The sequence below is a fragment of the Rhamphochromis longiceps genome, linkage group LG7, assembly GCF_057381845.1.
Source record: "Rhamphochromis longiceps isolate RC_006_pf linkage group LG7, R_longiceps_female_GT1.1, whole genome shotgun sequence".
Lineage (NCBI taxonomy): Eukaryota > Metazoa > Chordata > Actinopteri > Cichliformes > Cichlidae > Rhamphochromis > Rhamphochromis longiceps.
Genome location: NC_140563.1, coordinates 47,615,140 through 47,642,983, shown reverse-complemented (window position 1 = coordinate 47,642,983; position 27,844 = coordinate 47,615,140). Strand labels below are relative to the sequence as shown.

General features: G+C 39.6%; 1 protein-coding gene across 5 annotated transcripts in view; it reads right to left on the bottom strand.

Moving 5' to 3' along the window:
• The window catches only part of rgs3a (regulator of G protein signaling 3a), a 155,563-nt gene that overhangs the window by 47,076 nt on the left and 80,643 nt on the right, over positions 1 to 27,844 (bottom strand). For all 5 annotated transcript variants that reach the window (XM_085413984.1, XM_085413987.1, XM_085413988.1 and 2 more), the window contains one exon: positions 13,662 to 13,796. In XM_085413984.1, the coding sequence (XP_085270110.1) occupies positions 13,662 to 13,796 (135 nt within the window). The remainder of the gene's footprint in view (positions 1 to 13,661; positions 13,797 to 27,844) is intronic.

Sequence of the window (27,844 nt, the reverse complement as noted above, 5' to 3'; positions counted from 1 at the left end):
AGGTTATAACAACCATCTCATTTGTTCAAGCTGGGAGTGTAAGACCAGCTGATAAATCACATTCATCGTTTGTGTGTCTGTGTGTGTCTGCATGTGTACGCAGCGGAGGGATGCACCACTGACACTGTCTACTATTGATCAAAGACAAAGGAGAAATTGAGGACTGGTGGAGAGATTTTCTTCTCCTGGTGCTTAAAATTTTTAGAGTCAAAGCCTTAACACCACTGTAATGAAATCAATCATATCCCTGTTTATCAACAGGCACCAACAAAACCACACACCCACCATCTAATACTCTCTCTGTCTTTTTTTTTCCTCTAAGAAGAGTATAACCTCTCAATTCTCCTAATGAGGGAAAGAGGAAAGCAATTTTCCCCAGTGTGCTTCCTGTTGTTTTCCCCTGTGGTCCCTCGGTTTGCTCTCTCTCCTCTTGTTGCTATCACTTTCAGCTTTGCTCTAACATGATTTAGAGTATGTCTCCTTAATGGCCATCTTCCTAGCCTTCTTTTCTCTGTATCCCTCTGTTTCTCACCCTTCCACTCCCCAGCCATGTGACAGGTTAAAATATGTCACTGGCACATAACCGAAGCCAAAATCACTCACATTAAAGCACCAAATAGGGGACGTAAACAGGGTGTTACTCGTAAAACAGAGCCCACAACTCTTGCTTATTTAGGATGAGACGATATTTCAGAGACAATAATTTAAGGGAGCTATTAAAGCTGCCAAAGGAAAGGAGGATAAATGGATGCAGTGACAGTAGGGACAAATAACGCACAAGCATTAAAACAAAAAAGGAAGCAGGGAAAGAAAACGAAAACCTCAGCAAATCAAAGGTGGAGGTAAAAGTTAAGTGAATCAAAACAGCACACAGCAGTGGCAAACTCTCTTCATATATGCCTGTCATAAAGATGCCCGATGTGATGAATAGGCCTTTATTACTTTTACTATCTTTCCTCACATCTTTTCGTCTAGTTTCTTTTATATGACCAAACGCCTCCCAGCAGTGCTAACATCTCAGCTTTTCAAACACTGCATGAATACTCTCAAATCTCTTTTTGTCCCTCTGGAGCAAAAGAAAAGACCCATAAAATCCATTTGCATGAAACCACTCTGCTGATTGCTCAGAAAAGATGTACTCCTCATATGGAAAATAAAGTAACAGTGCGAGATATAAACCCTACCTGGCAAGAGGAAGCAGTTCCAGGTTATAATCCACTAAAGGCAGATGTAGGCACTCCACACATCCCCATTAAAGTGGCCTACTTCCTCTGTCAAGCTGGTGTGTGAGTGTTTGTGGCTGGCTAGCTGGGCTGGTGTGTGTGATGCTGTCAGTGTGGGCTAGGCCAACTGAACTGTGCAGAGATACAGAAGAAGAGAGAGAGAGAGAGCACGTGCAAGAGAGAGAGAGAGAAAAGAGAGAATGCCCAAGAGGCTAAGAAGGTAGACTCCCGAGCTGCACAAACAAGTGAGAAGGAAACGGGGGAGAGGGAATGAAGGAGAGGGAGGAGACAGCGATAATGAGAAGAGACGAATGAGCAGCGTGAGCTCAGACAGAAACACGCGGTGTGTATGTCCAACAATCACACTGACTCATCTCTACTGTCCTCCATAATTGGACATGTGTGTGACAGACATGAATGTACATATTGTGTCCATTTGTGGCTCCACCACACCCCCCGCCCAAACTCCATTTCTTGGTGAAGCCATTACAGCCAGGTCCCACAGGGTGCACAAAGGACACAATGGACACATAACCACTGTAAACACACACAAGCACAAGCAGCAGAAAACATATCCATCTATCTTACACACACGATGCGGCCACAAAGTCACAGAGCAACCATACATGAAATGGGAAAGATGTCATTTTGGAAAAGCTTCCTATCTCAGAGGGACAGATGGTGCTACAATATCTATAACGTTGTACGATAGCAGAAATAGCAGCTAAATTTGACTTTTAAAGCCAAAATCTGGAATTTCTTTGGACACTAAACAGATAATATTTACAACATGTGCACGGGATAGCAGGACATAATATCGCTCTAATAAATGGAGGGATTTCTGTATGTTTATGTGTGCTGACTGTTTTCTTTTCCTATTTCAGTCAACTTTCTTCCAACTCACTTGTAACTTCACAGGTATATTGCTGACAGCCAAACAAAGAGCACATTTAATCTATTGCTGTTTGGATTCATATTGCTAATTCTAAATAGAGGCAAAGAACACATAAACACACAGATACATTATTAGAAACAATAAATAAATAACCTTCTACTTTATATTTAAACAGATAAATTGAGGAGTTCTCAGCTGCTATGTACAGTACTATGTACTAACATACTGTGGCATACCCCTGGAAATAATATTTGCATACTATTAGGGTCATAGACATAAGCTTATGCTTAATCTGACTCCACAGATGATTCACACTCTTCTGTGACCTCATATTTGTGTCACCAATTCAGATAACATAACTTAAAAATAAACCTGCACTCGCTGAGACGTCTACCTTTGGTGACGCAAACACGTCTGACACATGCTCAGATCAGGATTAAGACCTTATACACATGTGAAGACCTCACCTTAACACAGTGTCTGTTGTACTTCCACAACGCATGTACGATGATGTGCAACCTGACTTGATCAATCAGCAATTATATTGACATCATTTTCTACACTTCTTGTCAAGGTCACTGTAGATATGTGCCGTGTGGCTATTTATAGATGTGTTTGCACTCCATAAACGCACTGAGTCACAGCTTGCCTCAACATCCTAGACTTGATGACATGAATGCACTTTTTTTTTTCTATTGAAACAAACCCTGAGTGAGCTTGAGGTTAGGAGGGATTTTACTGTACAAGCGTTGTAAGAGAGCTAAAACAGAATGTTAGTCTACTTTCACCTAAGACACGCTTATGTTGCAAATAAGACAATAAAATGAAACTGTGGTCAACCTGCAATAGTACACAAAGCATCACTGCTTGACTTAACTAGCTAATAATAAGAAACAAGCTAGTTATATCAATTATGCTAAAGTTCAAAAACTAAACTTAATCTTATATTTAAAAAAATTAAAATTAAAATTATTTTTTTTAAAAATAGACTGAACAAATATGACCAACCATTCAAAGACAACTTTGGCTGTTTGACAAATTTTAATACTGAGGTTGTATAATGAGTAACACAACAACCGTAATACAATGTGATAATGGTGCTAAGTGCCTCTGATAAAAGCTTTAAAACTGAATGGCAAACATGAGAAGTGTTAAAGGAACCTTTAATAATGAGACATAACGGATCCACATGACACTCTCTTTGCCCCTCGCACCAGTTCACACATTCCTTCCCTCTCTCTTTTCGCTCTTCTTCTGTCACTGTTATCACAAGAGCCTCTCTGCACTACCCAGGAGAAAGGTTGTGTTTTTTTCTTCTTTTGTCGCCTTAGTGGCAAGGAACATTTGACATTGGAAGGTAAGAGACACACCTGCTGTCTCTCTCCACATAAATGCTTGAGTCAATACTTATCCCTCACCAACAAAAGTCCAAGATGCTTGGCTTCATATGCTGAGGTAACAGTTCAACAGTGGTTAATGTGAGAAAAAGAACTCCAACAGATCACAATAACATTAAAGAAAAAACTGTTTAAAGTTTCTCCAGTCGCAGCAAATTTCATCGATTTCATGTGCAGAAGGTGAGAAGAAGGTCAAGTGTTTTCCACTCGGTAAACAAAAGAGGTAAATCACACCTGAGCCATTTGTCAGGTTCCACCCACACACTCATCTCAGGACTCGGCTTTTCCATTGTGAACGTGGCATCAAAAACTTTATAAAGGCCAAAATTTGAATACGGTACTTGGCAAGTAAGTTCATTTTTCATTCTCGCAGTAAAAAAAAACGGGGGGGGGGGGGGAGAAAAACAAAAGGGGGATTTCACAAGAAACAACCACAGTCTAAATAAAATGTTTATCAAAGTCCCTGCTTTCACCTAACATGGTATTTACAAAACTAAACACACTCCCGCAGTCAAATCACACACACTCAGGCATTGGGACCATATTTAACAAGCATGCAGACACAATATAGAGAGCAAAAAGAGTGTGACCTCTGCAGCAGTATTACATAAACATGACATACAGTACCTTAGACACCGGCATCGGGACACGCAGTGTGCTTGCTTGTTTCAATGAGTGTTAATATTGTTGTTGTGTGTCCTAGAGTACTCCGAAGAAGAGCACAGTTCATCCACACATACACACAGCACATGTGCAGTGCAAATACTAGATGCAGGCTGCTAATCCACAGTGACCATATGTCTTTTTTTCTCCTGTCTGTTATTCAGATATTGTGATAGTGCCTTTTTCTCCTAGTTGTGTTTCTTGTCTCTGCTCTTTCTGCAGCGGTCCCAGCTTCTACCCCAGCTCGGTGATAACGTGCGCGCCAACGTGTGTGCGAAAGACAGGGAAGAGAGGGAAGAGGGGGTGGGAGGGGTTGAGAGAAGAGAGGGGGTGGGTGGGGGTGGGGGGGGGGATTGGGTGAAGGAGGGGGACGATGCAAAAGAAAGACAGATGGAATCGGGGAGAGACAGAGGTGTGAGAGTGACAGCAGGAAATGTAAAAATGTGATGTGTTAAAAATCACGGAGGGAGCGCTGGTTAGGAAAAGATCAAATGCGGCGAAACTCTGGAGATCGAAGCAGCAAGAGTCCCTCATTCCTCACCCTCTCTCTCTTTTCCACTACGTGCTATTTTTAGAAGTTGATCTGCCGCAAATCAAAGCCCCGAATCAAAACCTATCAAAAGAGCAGAATGTTAAGGGCCATGACTTTCACAAGTAATGGGACGCACACACCAAACTGGTCCGTTACAATGACCATGCGTCTGCATCAGACCTGAAGAGTGGCATGTAAGCTATTCATCAGGCCTTATCTAATCATATCATGTGCTAATACATAATAGGCTTCACGAATAGCTATTTTAAACACTTGTCAATTACACTGCACAGACGCACAGCTGCCTCTCACAGTTTCTAGCCAAAATTATTCCTGAGAAAATGTATCCAGACGTAACGTTTAAAAAGCAGGATATAAACTAAATGGAAATTAGATTTCAGTGATTGTTTTTTTTTTCTTTGTTTTGTTTTTGTAAACCTGCTTCAAAGACTCTTTTTAGGCTGTGGCTAAAAGCATAAAGTTCTCAGTCTCTTAATTGTCGTATTAATCAGAAATGTCCTTGTGTCAAAACCATCCTTGTAATTTACACATTAGAATATTATCGCAGCTCCATTACATGCTCGGTGGAGCACACGTCATTTTTCAGAGTAAAGAATGTGCGTAATTAAAACCCAGAGTGGATGGATTTCATGCTCTGCATTACCTTCTTAGGTCTGAGTCTGCGAGGCTCTTATCTATACTTCCTTCTGTGCTGATGCATTACCATTACATAACACAGTTATGAATAGTTAAAGGTGAGCTAAAATAAAGCCAAACATCACTCCGTCAGAAGGAAATCATTAATTTTTAAAGAAAGCCAAGGGAATTAATCTAACACCACAGACCATAATCATTAACATCACTCAGCCATTTGTGTGTGTCTGCGTGTGTGTGAGCGACTGACAGAAAGACAGTTAGCGAGGTCAAGTGCAGGGAAAACAAATGTTTGTTTCTACACGTGCCAAATATGTTGCATTTTTGTGAAAAAACTAGCTCAAAAAAATGTAAACACTGTAAAAAGAACTGATAAAAGTAGACATCAGATGACAATGAGCTGGTCCTGATGTTTCTAAACAACAAAAGGAAGAATTTGAGAATCTGAGTTCATCCATTTCTCGCAAGAAGGAAGAATTTCATGCTTAATCCCGGAGTCGAAGCTGTATCACGATCAGTTGTTGGCAGAATTAGGACCACATCTGAAGAGCTGTACGCATAATTTCAGACAGTGTGAGATAAAATACAATTCATTTACTATTTCCATATCATTTTATATTCAGTATCGGCGCACATTTGTACTTGTTACAGGATGGAATGGTCCAAACTGTTTATTCACATGGTAGCTGAAAAAAAAAACAAATGCCACAAATTAAGCAAATGGCTACATTAAGAATAGCTGGGCCGGAAAAATATTTTTAGTGCGTGACATATTCATACAAATTTTATGCGTCCGGTGCATAATGGTGTTAAGAAGATTATATTTGAAGAGGGAACACACAACAAAACAAGCCCGAAAAACAGGGTTGAGTTAAAGTTGAACTTTTGTCAACCACTGAATGTATTCTTATTTTCCTAATATGAATACAGTAGCACATTACTGACATCTCACCTATGTCTTAATTTCTCACAGTCCAGCTTTGATGAAGAACTCTGCAAAACTAAGGAAAGTTTAAGATTGCGGCATTGCTTGCACACAAAGTGGATAGTCGTCCTGGTGATTATAAGACAATAAAATCTCTATAAATAATTTTTTTACAGTATTTAGTCCAAATCAGAATCAGAATACTTTATCAATCCCTGAGGAAATTATGTGGTAAAATCTAAAGGAAATAGCGCGAACCACTTATAGCCGGCGCAGCAAAGCATAGTGCATTCTAAGCCTCTTAAAAGATGACTACTGAGCAGCAGCAATGCCATTAATTTATTATGGAAAAATCTTTTTGGATGATGAAATCTAATTAAAAATTATGATCCACTATGACGTTCCTCACATCTGCACCATTTGGAGCTGTAAATCTGGATGTCATGACACCACATCCCAGAAATAGCATGCAATGTGCCTCGTGTGAGTGCGTGCATGTGTTCGATGGAGAGCAAGCAGCAACAAGAAGACAAATGGAATTCATCCATGTCTAATTAGAGACAGCGAGGGGGAAAGTATGCATCTGTTGCAGACAGAGAATAAGAGCAGGAGAAATGTCAATCATATTAACATGTGCTGGTGCAGATGTTTACCATAATTCACTTTCTGTTTGGATACTTTAAATTTTCTATCTGAAATTGTAAAGTCGGCAGTGATCTTGGAAGAAGCGCGCAGAGGTCCGCAAAAAAAGTGCCTTTTATCCGACGTGTAAATATTAGTATTTAAAGTGTTTAGAATGGCTCACTGAAATGACACATGCGCGGCCACCCCTCACGGCTAACTGCTATCCTCATTGTGTACCCAGTGAAAATAAACTGTCAAAAAAACTACACACTCCTTCAGCAACTTGTTAACTTTCCCCTCGCTCTCTCTGATGTCACTCCCGGCCTCCTGAAGATGACTATCTACTAAAACTCACTCTATGTCAGCTTGGAGACCTACTTCTCCACTTGGACTAGTGTCACTCATGTCTGCTAACATAATTGTCTCCCTGACAAGCTTCACTCCTTGTGAGAGTTCAACTGAGACAATGTTTTGTGCACAGTGATAAGCCGTTGTTGTGTGACAAAAACAAACTTCACTCAGGTCTAGGACAAATCTGCTCCATTAGCTCACTGGAGCAATAAGCGTTAAGATGAGGACTACTGATCTCCTTCCGAAAAGGCTACATATGCATGACTCTTAACTGTGAATAAATGTACCGGATGTTTAATAGTTTAATACTTAATCAGACTAATAAACAATCATCTAAAATATATGTTTAGTGCACTCATGCTGCATTCCATTTATCTCTGAATCTGGATGTTGGAGCTAGGCGTGGCGACATGCTGGAGTTGACCTAATTCCATAGTATTTTTCAGAAAAGCAAGGAAAAAAGAATTTGTTTTGCTACTCAGTAAGGCACTCAAAAACACCCTGCGTAACATTCACAGACAAAGCCTGGTCAATGCTTTGCCCATGGCTTATTTTGTGAGTCTCAAATACACAACAAGGGTAGTATAGATTACAAGTTTTACAGTTTTAATAACGTTTCTGTGGACAGCTGCTGTCCTGGATTGTGAGGTTGGAGTAAATAGAACGAGATATTTACCAGTGTGTGCTGTGTCAGAAAATTTTGAATGACTAAAGTGCTAAAAACAAAGCAAATATTTTGCTAAGCCACTGAATCCTAAACCAAACTGGAGCCATCAGCCTATTTTTACTTTGTGTTCCTGCTTAAAATGCAGTGTGTGAAATATGCTACTTAATAGCTGCAGATTCACCGACAGCTCTTATCTGTCCCTGAACTTCATGTTTCTTTGATAGCATGCATGACAGTGCGCCTGAGCTGGAGAGACATGGCAGATTAGGAAAACAATGAACAGGAAAGGATCGCCACATTTTTATAATTCATCATGAACAGCCTGACAAGTTGAGAGAAAGTGAGCAACAGAGGAAGAATTAGAGCGGGTCCTCGTCGCCCTACGTCACCGCTTCTCCCAACATGAATGCTGCATTATAACCCCTTCAGCGCTAAAACAGATTCTCATAAATGTGAAATGAGACAGGATGAGAACAGAACAAGCTGCCTCCAAACTTCAACACACACACACACATTTTGTTCATTAGCAGAAACCATCTTTTTTTTCCACTGTTCACGGTGCTGATGTAGAAAATTTGTGCAACTTTTACTGCAGATAGTTTCTGACTCAGAGAAGGAGCGCCAGTATTGCTCATCAAATGCAAACTGTGTGTGAGCTCGGTTGTCATTTTCAAAATGGGCAGCCCTATTTAAATTCCCATCATGTGTGTGTGTGTGTGTGTGTGTGTGTGTGTGTGTGTGTGTGTGTGTGTGTGTGTGTGTGTGTGTGTGTGTGTGTGTGTTTTTATGCAGCTGTGCAAATGTATTTTTTTCTTGAAGAATGAAGAATGTACCGGAAGCTCTCCAGTGAAGGAGATAACACACTTTTAATGGCTCTGGCTGAGTTTAATGTTTTTTGTGTGCATGAGGAAAAAAGAAAACCTACCTTTTTAACCTATACAGTAAATCATTAGTGTATACTGCTTAGGGATCATGATTACTTATATTAGTTATTCAAGACTGCACATTTAAAACCTAAAAAGCTCGCCAATTTAAGTTGTAACTGTGGCGTTTTTAAGTGCTTTTATTTTGAAGACCTAAAGCAAAGCAAAGTGCATTGCTTTCAATGAGCTTGCCATTCGCTGAGTCCCTTAAAATGACTTGATGTCACATTGTAACATGATGTAATGTGGAATAGATATGAAGGGATTTCAGACTGTAAACAAATTAGGAGAGCAAAGCTCTTGTGTGTCAGCAGGCTATCAAAACACATTAGTATCTAAGGGGCCCAGACCTCCAAGAATACCTTATAGGAGTTCTTTGAAACTACTTTTGAAATAAAAAGTGCACCAGAGTTGATGTTTAAGTCATGAGAAGCACTTGTTTGATTTGTCAGAATCAGAAAAGGCTTATTTCTGAATGAATTTAGAATTTAAATGAACTGAAACGAAAACCTAAAGCGAATCTAATGCAAAAAGATTATTCCTTTGAGCATTTAAATTATGAACCGACCATGTTTGGCCTCTAACTGGCACATTCTGGTATGTCAGGTTATTAAATTTCACCAGCCTTTGTGCAGGTTTCTGCCTGGGATCATCCTCTGTTGTTCCACCTTTTGACAACATCTGCTGTATGATATCATGTCATCCCGCTCTATGATTATTTTAACCTCCTCTCTAACCTCAATCTAACTCGTGGCCCACTTTCCTTGACATTTTCTTGATCTGCAATTTCGCGACAGATTCGACAGCAGAGGGCTGACAGAGTGAGCATGCATCATATTTGCAAGTTAATGATAAATGTTTGCTGTGAGCCGTCTGTTCAATATGCTGACAGCAAATGGAGCTCTGCACAAAACAGACATGAAAGTCATCATCGTGCCCCACTCTCATTAGGACTCGGAGATTAGAGACTCCTCAATAGAAAAGAGGCTTGTGTCCAAATTTTTCCAAAGGGAAGCATTGAAAAGTGTTAAGGGACTGAAGGAACTAGGGCAGCTGCTGACATCAACACTGTGACGAAATAATCCCATTTTACGGTTAAACATGAATGAAAAACCTAACGCGAGTAGATAGTGGCTTCTGAAGAACGCGTGTTCTCCCTCTGGAGAGGATTCTGCTCTCGCTGCACATTTGAACACAACTCTTGAGGAAGGTGCGTGCTTCAGCTAAGTGCAGATTTACTCGGCTTTGTGCATGAGAGGAGAAATACACTTTCTGACACAAAGAAAACGGTTGAATCAATGGATCATTTTCTAAAGCGCCTTTACTGCTCTTCCTGCTCACTGGCAGCAATACACACTGCGGATCAAATACATAGTCTATTCGCTTTTGAAAATAGGTTCTGGTGTTGATTCAACAGTAACAATAAAGCAGAAATGAAGTTACTGAAGTGTCACCAAAAGAAATACTATCTTACTCCCACATCCTGAAACATGAGAGGGTGTGTACTTGTGGTAATCAAGGAAAGCTTGTTGAAGCTGTGTGAAGTTTTCCTTTGAGCATATTTTTACACTGTGAAAAGAAAAGTAAAACGAAAATGTAAAACAAAAGAGGACAAGAATAGAACTTGTTTCTCCTGGTTGGAGGTTGTGTCTTTGTGCTGTCCACCACCCCACTTCCCTTCTAACATGGACTTTTATAGGTTTTTGGTTTCCTTTACATCCAAAATGACACTAAAAGGGTATCCCAGTGTGTCGGAAATTGAATCTAAAATATAATTTTCTGATGATTTGAAAGTGAAAGTGTGTTAAAATGTTCAATTATTCGGAGAAATTTGTAATTTTCTGAATAATTTTCTGCACGTTAGGTCTGATTGACATTTGAAACTACCTTTTGATACGCGTTCTCTCCTTTGTGGTAACGTGAAGCAACCCAAGAACACTTCCCAAGATACACAGTAAAGTGACCTGGATATATATCTTTTAAAAGCTTCCATGCAACACTGCTGATACTACTTTTCCTCATATATGCCATATTTGACAAAGCTAATTTGCATATTATTAAATACATTTGGAGGTGACTGAATACAAACTATTTGCCTCTAAGGGACTCTAGAGAAATGCAATCAAAAGTGAACTAATTTGGCTAGATGTACAATGTTATGATTAAGCATGTATTCCCTTGCCTTCGGGACTGCGTTTCCATTTAATAAGGGATTACAATAAAATGTTCTAATAAGTGTGCACGGAACAGGAATAACAGGAGTGATCGCACTGGGCAGCGCATGTACGAAACTGCACTATCAGGTTTTTCCAGGATTTGTGATGAATTTTAAAAACTTTGTTTTGGAAAGAACTGCCTCGAGCATTTTAGCATGTTTTGTAAATATGTTTTTCTTCAAAGAAATCTTCCTCTGCCTCCTGGTCTGAAAACACTGCAGGTTTAAAATGAGTGACCATAGAGTGTTAGAGGTCACTAAAAGTTGTTCTGTCTGTACTTCAGTTGCACCGCCACCGTGTCCGAGCTGCCTTACGCCACCTTATGTTTCTCAGATGTTTACTCTGTGATATGTGCAACATTTTCAGATCCATCTTTCCTGGAAAATGAGTTCACGCAGCTCATGTTTCAGCTGTGTACTGACTTAGTTTGGATGAAAGGCCAAATCTGAGGAAAACAATGAGTACAACTGAGCCTCTTTCGGGCATGGGGGAACTTAAAGACTTCACAATTGAAAAAGTGATAAACCTGGCAGGTTTCTGGGTCACATCTGCGCTAAGACACTGTTTTGTCAATAGAGTTTGCATAAACAGCATCGACTTACGTGACTTAGCATGCTCGCAAAGTTGTTTTGCCATTGAGCACATTGAACACTGTCGTGTGTGTAAATGTGTTCATTTACTCAGCAGGGAGCGCCTAATTGGCACTGACCCTGGGAGGACACAAGCAAGGAATCCAACTTTCCACGTAGTGTTGATGTAGAAAGATTCAATAGATCAGAACATTGTCCTGCAAGAAAAACACTGTAGCAGTGCAAATATTATTAGAAAGATATCTTAAGTTAAAAACAGCTTTTATATGTGCTGAAGTTGATAACACTCATGGGGAAATAGTAAAAAACAAAACAAAAAAACAGAGGATAGTCTGACTGAAACTTCTGAAAAAGGGGAAACACATATGTACATATGTACACGTGCAATGAATACACATGCATGCAGACAGAAGAGAATGAAAGATGAAAGATTGCCGGCTTGTCAGTCTTTCTTGCTCTCTTTCATGCACTGATGAAATGAACCCTTAATGTGCAACAGGTGTGCCATCCACACACAAGGCTATTTATCCCTTTTAATCACCTTTCAGCTAAACTCAAATGAACTGGGTAGCACTCCTTTTAAACTGATGAAGTGAATGAGCTGTCTCTTTTGTTTATCAAAAATGAAGGAGGAAAGGAGAAAAAAAGTGTTGGAAATTAAAGAGGAAGGAAATGTGAGTGGTGCTCACAGAAACGCTACATCAAATAATCAGTCCGAGAAAATCTAAACAAACGAATGCACATTACAGACAGATGTGCATTCATCTTTCTTAATAATAAAAAGTGCTTCGTATGATGTCATATTTATGTCAGACTAGACCTCTTTTTTCACACAAAAAAACCCCAAATAGCAATTAAGAAAACTGTTTGAGTAGATTTCCCTGGGTAGAAGCTTGAAATGACCAAACTGGGCCATGGTAATCTCAGTCACAGCATCCCCAGCAGCCACCCTGTTAATCAGGGCAGCAGAAGCCCCATGAGCTCTTAAAGATCAGTTCCAGTGCATCCTTAAGCGTGACGCATTGTGCTACATTAAGACAAGGATAGTTGACTAAGGTGCATTTAATTCATTTTTGAAATAGACCAGTGAAGACAAACAAGCACCTCTAATCAATTTTTGAACATTTTAATAACAAGAATGGTTAACTGAAACGTGAAAGAGAGGCCTTGACAAGCAGAATCAGTAGCTCACCGCAGCTGGGTGGATTTTAGCATCGTACAGTTTTCCTTCTTTTATTCCAGCCTACAAGTTTCCTGTTTTACTATCTGCCTAAAGTAACTAAGTAGTATGTAGCAACTGTTTCTTACAAAATTTTGTGGAAAAAACTGAAACAAATCTAAAAGGTTAATGCAGGTAGAAACAAAAGCTCAAATAATTTATGCACAAGCCTTTGCAGTGTATTATTATTATTAGTCCTTTATTTATCCAGGTAAAAAATCTCATTCCCAAGGTCATTATCTTTGATTATGCCATGGCATTGATTTTGAATAAAGTATGTCAGTGAGAAAACAAAGCACAGCCTCACACAGAAGGCAGAGTTTCTTCTCAAACTCTTTACCTCAATGAAAAAAGCACCTGATGCTAACAGCATTCAGTTAAACCTGCTGGTTACGGTTTATAATAATCATACTGGTTTATAAAAGAAACTACAGGAACAAACACTGGCTTTTGCTAGGAGGATGTGGCCTAAATTTCCTTGAGGACAGTCAAGGAACTTTTAAACTTTGAAATTTACGTCAGACAAAGGCAGCATTGAACTTCCCCAGAGAAATGTAAGAGTTTCTGTGAGTGGAAAATCAGAATTATGGCAATAAGAACTACAGACGAGGCTTTTACATGCGTGACGTTACTGTGCACAAAGTGTGTGCAATTCACGGGGCATCTGTGATGGGGGTTTGCACAAATATATGCATTCCCATGTGTTCATGTGTTTACTGATTCATCTCTGGCCTCAAATGAAATTGGAAATGCTCCTAGATATGTGTGTCCATGTGTCATACCTGTTCAAAATGCGGAACGGGAGGCTCCCTCCTGTGTAGTTGGAGCTGCTTGTCAATGTTGTCCTTCAGGCACTGACACACACGGCGCTTCTGGTCTCCTGAATAGGCTTCCAGGCTGAGCAGGCAGTCACACTTCTGGAGAGAGAGAGAGAGAGAGTGAGGGGAGAGAGGAGGAAAAGGGGTGGAGGAAAAGACAGCGGGCAGTTACGCATCTACTGTCAACTAAATGAAAAAGCAGTGTCTCCTGATGCTTGGATAGTGAAAGACTGTCACAGCACAAGAAAATAAACATAATATAATATATAAAACACAAAAGTATAATAAAAATGAAAAAAAAAGTGGCAAAAACAAGTTTTTCCCCATCTTACTGGCCCTTTTCAAGAAAACTAGAGAATACTAGAATGCTAGAGTTAACCGTGTGCCTGTTTGAGTGCCTCTTTCTGTGAGACCTTTAAGAGAGATAATGAATGACTATAGAATGACTATAGTATCTATATAGCATTTGACCTTGACTTAACATTCAGGTATTATGTGAGCCTTGTTTTTAGAACAGAGTTTAAGGTGGCACGCACCCACGCTGGGAAGCAAAATGCTTGCTTTAGTGAAATTGAATAAAGGCCAGCATCCACATTAGGCAGAATTTGATATGCTGACAAAATGATTATGTAGCCAGTGTCAAGCTGGTGCTCTTGAAAAAGTACCAATCAATGCATCCCCAAGAAATACATGAGAAAGAATCTGACGAGTGCTTAATTGGCTAAGAGTTGGCAAACAGCAGTCCAGTAACTTTTCACTCAAGAGGACATAAATACTCCTCGTACATCCAGAATCTGCAATCGAAGACCTGTGACCATTCTCAGTAATGAACACATTAAACACTTAATGGATTAATGGGCCCATTTGTTTGTTGGCCGTGATTCAAGGAATGCATTTTTGATCAAAGATGGACTGTATCAAAAATAAATAAAGGAAAGGAAGAAGAGTTTACATGATAAAATATTTATGGTGAGGTCAGCGTCTGCCTTTCATAATGTTTGGTTCTGGTTAGTCACTTCCTGCTTTATTTTGAAATCTCTGTTCCTGCCTTTTTTCCCTTCTGTGTCTGCTTTATCGGTCTTGAGTGAGCTAATCGTCCTTCTCAGTTTATATACCTCGTGCCTAGAACCCTCCAGCTGTCTGAATGTCTTTGTTTAAAGTAGCTTTTATGCCTTCAATTCATACTCTTGTGTTTTCCTAGTATGTCTTCATTTTCCTGTTTATTTATTCCTTGTGTGTTCTTGACTTGTGATGGACGTCTTGCCTATTTTTCGACCTTGTCCTTTTACCTTCCTCTGTTTGCCTTCACTGCCTGCCTATGATTAAAGAGTGGATTTGGATTTTACCCTGCCTCTGTGCGTGCCTCCTGCATTTGTTTTTCCTCCTGTGTAATTATCACATTGCCACATAGTGCTGTTTGAAGTGGAGGTCTTAAAATACCAACTTTTACTACTATATAGGAATTTCTTTTACTTATGTATTAATCACATTATGTTATTGTATAATGCCTTGGTGCCACTGGATTTTAACATGTCTCACACTCATACTGTAAGACAAATGGTGGGGGTCTAGTAAGGAAGTTGGGGGAAGCAGACAGCTCCACAGGAAGAGTCTTTTGTCTCTTCGAGGACTCTGGGAGGTAGCAACAGAGTGTGAACCTTAAGGTGTGAAACAGCTGTGTACTGCCTTTTGTTCCTGGAGAAGGTATTTAACTGAGAGCCATGCTAGGCTCAGAGAGACTCTGCTGACCGTCTGCCCCACGGTCATGCAGGCTCTCGACCAACTTGGTTGTCTGTTCTTTGTGTTTTGATTAAAGAATGTTAGCTACTGCTCACCACTCGTCTGCAGGCTTTATTTAAATGGAAAACTTCCACAACACTACACACGCTTTTGTTTTAAAATAATTTTTCTGGATCCAGCAAAATAAGGAATTCCTTTATGATCAAGTTCCCTCATATTATTGAGATTTCTCTGTTTCCTTTTAACCCCTTAAATGTAGGAAGTATGATACAAATTAAAACTCATATATGCCAATTTATATGTCTTTTTTTGTGGTCAGAAGATTCAATAAACATTCAATTTTTTCTAATTTTCTGGCAAGTTGCAACAGAACTTGGACTTGGTTTCTGGCCATTTGCAAGTTGAAATGGTCATGGTTCTCTTTGTGTTGGTCCTGTGATGGACCTGTCCAGGGTGGGGCAGGCTCGAGCCCCATTGTGACCCTGAACTGGATCAAAGGTTAAGAACAGGTGGATGGATGTCTGGAATCGTCTAAAATGCATTTTCTATGCAAAAACAGTCTGGTTTTCTACCATCTACCAAATCCCTGTTTGTGCACATGTGCTCAACCTTTGCTGATAAATCATTGAGTCACATTTTTAGAGAAGTAACAAAGTCAAATTCTTTTTTTTCTGATGAATATTAAAGGAACCTTTTGTTCTCAGACACACTGGTTTTCTATTTCTCCTCCTTTTTATTCTTTGATAAATTCCATTTATCTCGGCTGCTCCGTTTCCAGCAATGTCAGGGAAAAACATTTGTGTCCTGACATTTCTGAACACGACTCGGGCTATAAATAGGATTTTTTCCATTTTGTACAAGTCTTCAGAGATTGACTGAAGTCCTCGGGGTTTTTCTTGATGCTCACTGCCCTGGTCAGTGGTGAATGAAGATGCTAGCTTATTTGCTTCTCTACTGGTTGCATGGTTGTTGGGTTTATTGTGCATCCTCTACTGTGTTTCTGCCATTTGAACTGTTTGAATGTTACTCAGAGTCCTGCTGAAGATGAGGATAGTGCTGCTGAAAGGTCCAGTGGTGAAAAGTGCTTGATGTGGTTAAAATTTTCTCATTTTTGACATTACTAATGGCAGTTAAATGGTACTTATGGTGTCGCTGTCAAGGGAGGCCACTGTTAGTCTCTACTCCTGCTTATAACCCCTTCAGTCTTAAGGGTGGTCGGGTAAATATCTTTTGCGTGCAATTTTTTAAAGTGGTATTAAGAAAAAGTTCTCCAGACTTTATGACGGTATTTCAAAGTTTTTCTTTGGACATTGTCTGCTTTTTCACTCATTTTCATTCCAGTCCTTTTAACTCACCACTTAACCACGATTTCTTTTCTTGTTTGTTTTTTTTGCTAAACCATGTAACATTAGCCTGAATATTTTAAGCACAGATAACAATGCCTACTGCTGTGTTTTTAAATTGTCTCGTTCCAGCGGTGGGCCTGTGCTAGACAGACCCAACACCTACCTCAAGGGATAAACCACTGTTATGTCTACACATAAACCAAATTATAAGTTGTATCTTTAGGCACCTGGTTGTGTGTTTGAGACAAAAATCCCACACACACTGCCAATGCAGTAAAATCATATGTGGACAGAAAAACAGACATCAGTCATGGATTGGCCTCCCCAGAGCCTGAACCTAAACATTACAGTTATGTTCTCTAGAAAGAAAACACAAGTAAAAACAACCAATGTCTAAAGAAGAGCTTTGAGAAATTGAGCATCTAATATTAAGTTTTCATTTAAAAAACATAAAGTAAAATAAAAAAAACATAAGTCGCAGTAAGAGAAAAAATAGGTAGGTGGGATAGCAAAAGAATTTATGATATTGGGCCTGACGTTTTTCAGTTGCACCACAGCATGATGAAATAGGGGCTTATTCAGAGCAGACAGAAATCAATGTTAATGTTCTTTGATATCCATCATTTGGACTGAATCTGAGTCTATGAGGCTGCAACAAGAGCCACAAGGCTGGGAACACAAGCACACATGGACACACACACAGAGGGACAGACATACAATGAGTTAAATGTAAACAACTAGCCTCTGGGCAAACTAATACAGCTCCCAGTGAAAAAAAAACTGACATTTCTATTTAAGGTCTAAGGTTGAGCTCTCGTGCAAAGCATTGCATGATCTTCCTCATGCCAGGAAAGGTCAGAAAATGCTGTTCAACAACCTCTCTGAAGAGAAGCATGTACGGCATTCAAGCTGGAAATAATCCCGCATTCTCTGCTTCCTGAAAAGCAAACATTTAGGATATGGCTTATTTACGACAGATGCTGTCCCAGAGGCAGACATGCAACTGCATCCGCACACATCAACCACAGCTTTACACTCTGTATGTAGCACCAGTCTGAATTCATTTTATAAATATAATCTTACTGTAGGGACATATTTAGAAGACATAATGGTTCAAAAAAAAGAACAAAAAGGCTTCCAGCTGGGACAGTGAGTCATTGCGATGCACACATCTCAGAGCTGCAGGAAGGCTTACATCCGTAATCTGTCAAAGAGAGGAAGTGTGTATGTTTACACAGTTTTAGTTGTGTACATATTACACTGCAAGCCACTTATTGACACCATGCACATTTTGTTTTGGCCATAACATGAAGTCACTCTTACTGCGAGGAATAGAGCATGTAGGGAAGTGCATTTTCTTTCCCATCTTAAAAATGCACCATGCTCTGTTGGGCGACTACTAATGATGGTTTGTTTGTCTCCAGCTAACAATTTCTGCAATCCATTTCCATTTTTCCTGCTTATATTTGGTGTGCCATTATTACAGATATATGAGCTGTACTGTTAAACTGTGTATTATTACATCTATCTGGGTCTACTTTCCCTGACAGTGACTTGTGCATCATTGCATTACGTCAGCTGAAACGATCCGTCACGCCAGTAAACTGTTGACAGTTCACAGATTGCATGTTTTGGGCGGGAATCGTCAGGACCCTGCAGGGGGTTTCTGTACTGTTGCCACCACAATCTATTCGGCAGGGCAATCTTTTAAACACATTCAAGTGCCATTTCACTTTTCCAGTGCATACACTAGGCCTACATGTCTTTTGGGGATGCAAAGAACTAATTTAAGGCACAGCTAAACAAATTAGCTTCAAAATCGGGACCGTTTTCAACTTCAAGACCTTAAAGTCACGCTGACTATATGGAAGCAGCTTTTTATGGTCATTTTGTTTTTTAAACAGGATTCATCAGTGGCCCAGGCTGCAATGTTAGAAAGAACAAGCCACTCAATGCTAAGCCAACTGAACCCCTTATTGTAATAATTAGCATTAATTGAGTTACCGTCTATGATGATCATAGAATTATTTGCTAAAATAAGTAAATTCCCTTTACTTGGGTCTCTGCATTAGTTCACCCTGTTTATAAATCCACCCTTCCAAGAGATAAACATAAGAGCTAATGAAACAAAATTCAATGAATGGTCACTGGCCTGCCATGGAGTGGCTAAAAATACAGGCAGCATTTCCCCTTAATCAGATTGATTAAAGTGCTCCCTGGTTGAAGCCCTCCCCCTGAGCCATCTGGCAGATGAGTTTTCAGTGCACTGGACCGCTGTCAACACAGCTCACCTAAACTGCTTTGGCACAGGTTAGCATGGTTTCAATGACAGCTAATGCCCATGTTTTTTTTTCCTTCTTTCTGTTTTTCACATCACCTGCTAACGATGATTCTGCTGCCTTGTGTTAACGATCACAGACTAAATACGAGAGCTCGAAGGTACAGTTTGACATTTTGGCAACAATATTATTTTGTTGTCATTCTATAACTTGGATGAGACGAGCGACAGTAATATAGTGATTCTGAAAAATAAAAATGCTAGAGGCAGTAGTCAGTAAAGGTAGCAGGCAGGTTTTCCTTGTGCTTTCCAGTTGTTTTTTATCACCTAAGGAGAGCATGGCTTCCTTTTGAGCAGAGTTATGAAAGCTGAACCTTTATTGTCCTGAACAGTCATGTGAAAGATAAAGTTTTCAAAGGACTGAAACCCTGTACTTTCCATAGTAAGTAAGAGGGTAAGAAGCAACAAAGTGCATGATAATTAAATCTGCCTGATTGAGTAAGGGTCACACGAACCAAGGTGTGAATGCTTTGTAAGATACTGCTCCGCCATGCCAACCTATTTGTTATTAAGGTCACACGGAGGTGTGAGCGAGGCTTGAAATGCCTGGGAATGGGTCTCAAGATGACGTTACAGGTGGCACATAGTTGTTCACAGTGGAAATAGATGGCCTCCTTTTACACCATCTGTCTCAAACCATTTGTGTCCTCGATCTAAAAATCTGAAGATTAGTATCCTCAAAAGAGTGTCATTTTTCCTTTAAATATACTTATAGAAGAAAGGGAACTTTCTCCAGAGGACTGTTATCACTGAGCGTCAAATATTGCTGCAGCTTGTAAAAATCACTGGTAAAAATTAACATGGATCCTCCTTTATTGTTAATGACGTAATGTTTGCGGCGCTGGTCTGCGTATTGGCATGCCAAAGCCCAAGACCCATAACTGTAAGCCAACTAACGTTTGATTTGCTGCCCAAACAAAAGATCTGAACAGCAGTTGGATGGGGTTGCCGTGTTTAGAGCCAGAGAGGCGTGTATGAACTGATCATATAAAGGATGTCCCCTCAAGTACACAATAAAAAGTCTGAAACCTATTAAAACCTACTGCTTTCTCAGTAGTCTGAGGCCTGAGCATCTGCTCATCAGACTTTCTCATATAGACACTCACTGCAATATCATCATCCATCAACTAACATTCACTGGTAAGTAAGCATTTTCTAAATCCCAAAATATGACACAAAAATGGGAAATTCCGAGGTTATTTAGGCCATATGGAAACACGGTGTGACCTAAGATGTGTGCTCATGGAGATTTATAACATTCTCCACGCACTTACCTCCATTAAAATCATTAAAATCAGTACATATTTCTTCAGTAAGGCAAAGCTCTCTACAAGGCAGATAAACACATAATGCCACCAGCGGCACTTGCTGTAGCAGAATAATGATAATAAAAGCATAAATGCTGTTATGTATTTTCAGTTCATCTGTAACAGCCATAATAGAGGAATTGTTCCGGATATATCAAGTGTGACATCAAGCCAGTTTTTTTTTCCAGAGTAAATCTTTGTACATCATCACACGAGCAGCGTCATACCGTATTAGTCATGTCCAACGCACTTGTGCTGAACATGTGACTCACTGTGTCACAAATGAGTGAGTTACAGTGAGTTACGTCACTGTCCTTAAATCCTTTCTGGCTGGCTTTATGTCTTTCCTGGCATTACTCTCAATTACTCTGGGCTAAGGGATCTCGCTTGTGGACCACTGAGGCTTTGCAATCTTAGTATTTAATGCATTTATAGATACAGCATAGGTGACATGTGAACACGAGCTAATGATACTTAAGCAGCTAGCTGACTCTTGGTTCAGAATGCCCTCACTAATGTCACTGGATGTGGAAGGAGCATGGCTCTTGGGATAGTAACTTGATTATTTTGCTACCAGGTGGAAATATCTCAACATCTACCGCACTGATTGACACATAATTTTGTACAGACGTTGGTTCATCAGAGAACGAATCCAAGAATGAAATGACTTTGGTGATCTTGTGACTCTTTATAATCACTACCCTGACCTATGAATTTAATATCATCAAGTTAGCATCATATTTATACCAAAGCACATATACATGCGAGAGTCACTAATTTAACCAGTTTTCACTTATCACATTATAAATGTGCAAGAGAATGGTGCAGAAAAAATGATCTGTGTAGTGTCAGAAAGGGTTTTGGGTTTGTTTGTTTTTTTTGCCTCTTCATTGAGTTTCCTAAATGGGAAATGGGGAAATTAATGACTGCATTCTTCTTCTTTCTCTACAGCAATGCACTATTTTTAGTATGAAGCAGCAGATAGTATCTCATGCAATGAAAAGGTCAGGAAAAATAGTCAAGTCTCGGTTTCACGTATCACTGTCTCATGATGGCACTATTCTGAAAAAATATTTATAGTCTTCCCAGTTAAATCCATTGAGCCAATGTGTGTTTTTCAAGCTGAAAACCAGGTTCGTTGCATCTCTCATCTCTCTCTTTCACGGGCTAGCAGGTAATGGTGTGATTAACTGTCAATAAATTGCACAAAGAAATTCACAAATCAAGTTCCACATGAAATGTGCAGGATGTCATTTCCTCATGACTCCGTGTTTTTCCCACACTCTTTAATCTATTTCTCATTTGTTTGTCTGCTTTTGAGCTCAGGGCTCTTCTGTGGGTTGCATCGGCAGAGCTGCTACGAATAGAGCATGTAAATTGGAGTTCTTGGCCCGAGGCCCTTCCTAAAGCCACCAGGGAAGATGGTAAGCACATGACAGGACCCACAGATGTCAAGTACTGTTTCAAAAGTTTTTTCTCTCAGTTTGTGCCTTTTTTTAGCAGAAGTTTTGCATTCTTTCCATCACTATCCAGTGAGGGAGTTCATTGATAATTTAACTTATTTGCTCTTTTCATATGACTGTGTGCTGTGCTTTTATTGCATAAGCATAATTGTCCATAGACAAAGATGCTTTTTTTAATAAACTTTTCCAGTCGATAGCAAAGTGTCTGCAAGTTGTTGTGAAAGCCTGTTGTAGTTAATTACTCTAAGTATGTCATACAGGGGAAACATATATTATTGATTTGGAAATTACTTCATGATTCTTCACCCTTAAAGGTTTATGAATAATTTAGATGCTGAAGACGATTTGCTCTACACCTGATGAAATAGGGAGATAAACCACAGTTTAGTGCAGCTCAAGAGAGTACTTTGTCTTTGTCATAGATCTCAGTGCAATCATTTTATTAAGATGGACGTCTTTAAGTGATTAAATTTAGATGTATGCACAGCCCAATCTGCGCTGGCATATCAAATCAGACAAAAAGCCAAGCACACTTTAAGTTGTGACTCAGCTTGAGGGAAGAGGGTACATCTCAGTTCAATTAGACCCCTGAGAGACTGGACCCAACCTTGCCCTGTAATGGATAGCCATCATAAAGTAGGCATTTTGCTGACAAGAGCCCCTGGTTGCGTATCAGTCGTGCCCTGCCTTCAGACTGCAAGTGACAGCCAGTGTATCATGCAGCCAATGATGCAACTTAAAGCAAAGGGAAATTCGAATGTGTGTGGAACCTCAGACAAAGGCATACTGCAAAAACACAGAAGCACCTCTGAGACATCTTCTTAATCTTGGACTCAAACAGTGAGTCTTCAACTTTTATTTACTCCATGAAAAAACCACACACTGCATCGCCCTGTGCGTAATAAAATGAGAACACTTTACATTTATTCTACAGGCAGTTTGCATAAATTTCATCTGAGTTCAAAACACTGTCCTATGTTAGCCTGACGACAGCGCTCCCTTGCTGTTCTCCAGCCTCGAAATCACACTGTGATTTCACCTAGTTTGGCAGAGTCTCCGCTTATCTGATCTCTTCTTCGTTATTCTGTGGCATCTCCACAGAGCTACTTACTCTGTGGAGATGCCACAGAATAACTACCGATGTACAAAAGGCAATTATTTCTAAACCAACAACTGGAAGATACTTATTAACAGGATTTCTCTACTGTATGTTAAAGGTAAGCACTATTTTCAGCCAGGGCTTTGAGAAGATGGAAGTTATAATTTTATTGTTTTTTGGTGCTCCACTGCGCTGCAGTCAGACACTAATGGCAATTTCTTGGAAACGGTGGTAAATGAGAGACCATGCACTTCACTTAATGGAATTCTCATCTTTCATTTGTTGAATAATCCACACACTTTAGCAACTATTAGAAGAGCTATACTCAGACAGGAAGTTTTGGTACGCCATAAAGCACCAGATTATTACATTCCATTAAATACTCACAGGTAACCTCTAAATTTACACACATGCAGGTAACTTTTGTCCAAATGAATGTTTATATTCATGTTCAGACTATGATAAATTAACTTCCATGAGGAAAAAACAACCAGAAAATCTTTTTTTTTAACAGATAGAATAATTTTCCTCTGTTATCTATCACTCTAGAAAATGCCACTTTGAGTTCGGCTCTTGCTGTCCTGACACAGAAGTCAGTTAGCAGCAGAAGTCTCTGTTTTTAAGAGTGCTCTCGACACTTACATCTCCACTGTCAGATAGCAGGTGCTGCTGAAGAGAGCTCGCCTCCCTGACGAACCTTTTCTTAGGCCCAACTCGGTCAGCCAGGTTGCCCATGATCAGTCTACGATTTTAGCCCACCGGTAAATAATCTCATTCAACTGTCTCTCCTTTCTCTGTCTGTCTTTTTTTCTTTTCATTTACCTACTCAACTCTTCCTTACTTTCTCTCCTCTCCTGCGTCACTGACACACTTACAGACGCACACTCACACTTGAATTTCCAGTTGCACCCTCCTGTCCCTCTACACACACACACACACACACTTTTTTTCACGTATAAATCTGGGTTAGATCAGTCCTGTTTTGAGCGAGATCTAAAATAGGATGACCTCCAGTTACGGAGGAGAAGGGCAGGAGTAGACAAAAGGAAGGAAGAGGACTGTAACAGTGTCACAGGCAGACAGATTAAGAGAGAGGATTTTATAACTGTTTACAATTTCATGAGAAACGGGAGCTTTTCTCACATCTGCAGAACGAAAGTCTCTGCTGTTTCTCTTAAGGAGGTCCAGAAGAGAATCATAGTAAAAATAAACCTTATTAAATCTTACTTAAAAATGAAAATTAAGCGTGACGTGTCAGAAAATGGTAAATAAAATCAGATCTGACGCTGTATTTGCATTGACATTAATATTTTTGATTAAACCCGATAAGGGCGCCAGTTAAGAAATGCTAAAGGAGTCTTCATTTTTTGTGGATGTGTACAAATGCAGGTTTCTTTTCTTCTTTTAGTCCGATAACTGAATTACTAATATTTGTGCACAATGTATATCAAGCCAAAGGTAATGACGGTACATCAATGAACAGGGTCGCTTTAACATGTTAGTGCAATTCAATTAGGCATTCTGCTACATTCTCTATTGTGCTAACTGTTGCTACTCAACACATCGTTGCCCTCTGGTGGTCAGGAGGTACGATCCCCTATTACTACTCCTTTAATATCTTTTCCCTATCTGTGCTTTTATCTGTGTCTTTTACTCTTCACTTTACAAACCAATGCACCCTATTAAAGGGAACATAACCACTCAGTTGAGACTAATCAAGACTCTGATGTGTTAACACACAATGGAGGGCAGATAACTTTACTCCCACATACACACACGAGCCAACTGTTGTGTTGATAACACTACGGCCTCTCTGCATAAGACACTCAGTACAGATGCCTCTAATAAAGAAACAAAGAATCAGGGAAGATCATCTCGACACTGTGAATGCTGGGAAAGCAGTGGAATTCCACTCATTTCACTCTGATAAATTTCACATCTTAGAGTAAGTCGTGTATAAAAAGCCCTTTTTTTTAATACAATACAGCTGTTTTAAATGAGCACTTCTATTTTTTTCTAATCAACCTGTCCTTAATATCAAGCTAGGCTACTGCATTTAATCCAGCTAATATGTATCCAAATTGTAATTATATATTCACATACAATTAGCTACAACACCTGGGTTTCATCATTTATTTCTAACACGTCCAAATTTATAGGAAGGGTTTTGTTTAATGGCCAGAATTGCACAGAAACAGCGCTGGTGAAGTCTCCACCGATCCTGTCATAGTCTCGGACTGTCGACTTGTCTCCATTACTGTCATCCAAGGTCTCACTGCTGCATTTGTCATCCCTCATCACAACTTTTACAGACACAGAACAAGTCAGCATGCCTAAAAGGATCATCACAGAGGCTCTGTTCTTGGACTGATACATTTTCCCGGATAAATGCTCCCTTTAAGCAATATCAGGAAGCTTAGGGAACTGTATAAATTTCTTCTTTTTTTTTTTTTACAGAGATGACGAGTTCAAGGTGTTGGCTTGGCTTCAAATTCCCCACATGACCACCCCCACCTAACAAGTTGCAGGAATTAAGCTTTTCTGCCTACATCTCCATGCCTGATACCAGAGAATACCTTCAAAGATCGTATGGAGTCCATGACTGTATAAGCTACAGTTTTCTGGCAGCACAGTGAGGACCTACACTGTATTAGCCAGTTTGGATGGATGTGTCGGATAAACAGGAAGCTAAGCCAAGAAAATCTTGTCTGGAAACAACAACTCACTGGCTTCTTGTATGATACCTGCCATATATGCTGCATTAGATTTGGGAGGATTGTTGCAGCTGTCTTAGCTGACAAGCTGTATATATGTAACAAGAGCCCTGCAGATATACAGATATATCAGCAGCACAACACTGACAAATGACAATAAGAGTTATTTACAGCTGATATATAATCACTAAAACATGTTTTTTAATGTTTTGTACTGCACCCAAAACCTGCCATTAACTTATTCAAACTCTGTCTCTTTCTTTTCCATTCTGCTTTATGTAAGAGTTTCTATATGTGTGTTGTCTAATTGGACAGAGTGAATAATATGGGAGCCTTTTCCTTTTTCTTTTCCAACCAGTGGGGCAGATTTTAGGCCCTTCTCATTATGTCTGGAATGTCAGAAACAAAAAAAGACCCTTTTAAAGATTCATAAGCTGCTAATGAGGTTACGCAGCACATTTCAAAGCAAAAACAGTGTGACGAGGTGTGTGTGTCTGTGTGTGTGCACAGCTCACAAAAAGAAGATGGGGGTTATGCAATACTGTTGCTCAGTGAAAAGATTAACCAGATGAGCAGACACTGTCAGCTAAAACAAACGGCAGACGTCTGACTGGATTGTGAAAAAGGAAACTGGTTCATGTTTTCAGTTTATATTCTAAACCACTTCTGACAACTTCAGTCTGTAGTGTAAGAAAGGGGTCTTAAAAATTATCATGTGCATTTATATAATGCCAAATGACAACAACGGTTGCCTCAAGGTGATTTATATTGTAAGGTAAAGATAATAATGCCTAATACCTCCTATGTGTTTCCTTGCTTAACTAAAAGTAGCTTCCAAAACAGTAACTTTGTTTTATCTTTATGGGACACTAGTTGTACATCTCATATATTCAAATAGCATAAAGCCACTAGTGCTCACCTCAGTCTCCCAGTACATTCACCTATGAAATAAGTTTGAACATCCTAGGTGACTCCCGTCTTGAGTCATCCCATTCACAAGATTTTCCAAAAACTTGACCTCTGACCTTGAGGTTGAGGTCACTGAGACTGAAACTTATGTGAAATTCTTAACAGGTGCATTTATTATATCAATTGCAAAATCATAGATCACGTCTCTTTCACGTTATCATGTTCACAAGATTTTCAGAAAACTTGACCTTGATCGTGAGATCAAGATTTCAGCTGGTCTGAGATTTTTTTGGTAGATGCACCAATGGCATGAATTTGAAAATCCTACATCGTGTCATTTTCAAGTTGTTTTATTCACAAAGTTGGGTGTCCATCCCAACTGCTCCCCCTTTTTACACCTGAAAGGTAACACACAATAGTATTTTACACTAACAAAGACATCCCCAAAGCACTTGGGATGAGGAAACTGGACAAATGGAGGACAAAACAAGAAGCAGCAGGCTTAAAAAAACACCATCTACAATAGTAGAGGACAGGCCACAAATACTTGGTGGCCTGTCTACATTTTTGATGATGGCTTTCTTTTAATCTTCAGTAACCATACAGCATACAGGAATGTGTACAGACATGTCTGTGTTCCTGACTGCTGACCTGGTAATTGTCAGATATTTCTTACAGTATCCTGTATTTGACATCTAACAAACAACTCCACTAGGGTGTGGTTTCCTTTTGGAAGTAGTTTCTTATTAAATAAAACAGAAATGCACTTTTAAAGTGTTCTTTTTCTCTCATTATTGATTTCTAAACAATGTTAATAGCTTAAGCATTTTGAGGCATACTTTTATGCTCTGCCAGATGACTTGCTGAAAAATCTGGATTAATCTGCAGTAAGGTTTCCAACGCTGAACATGTTTTTATATAAGTCTTCGAAACATTTGCATAGTAATGGAGCTGCATCATATTATTACGCTTAAGGGCTTCTTACAGTTGAATGCAAACAACAGCATAAGAGATGTGTGCACGTTGTGGAAGGGGAGGAAGTGAAACGGCGGATGATAGCAATTTGTAAAAGGTGATGAAAATATAATGTATGGCAACATTAAAAGCATAATGAAACCTGCTTTTTCATTTCCTTTCCGTGCACCTTGCAGCGTTAAAAAAAATGCAATCAAGTTAGCAAGAAGTGCGAGCAGGAGGGGCAGCTCAAGAAGAGGAAAGCAAATGACTGGCT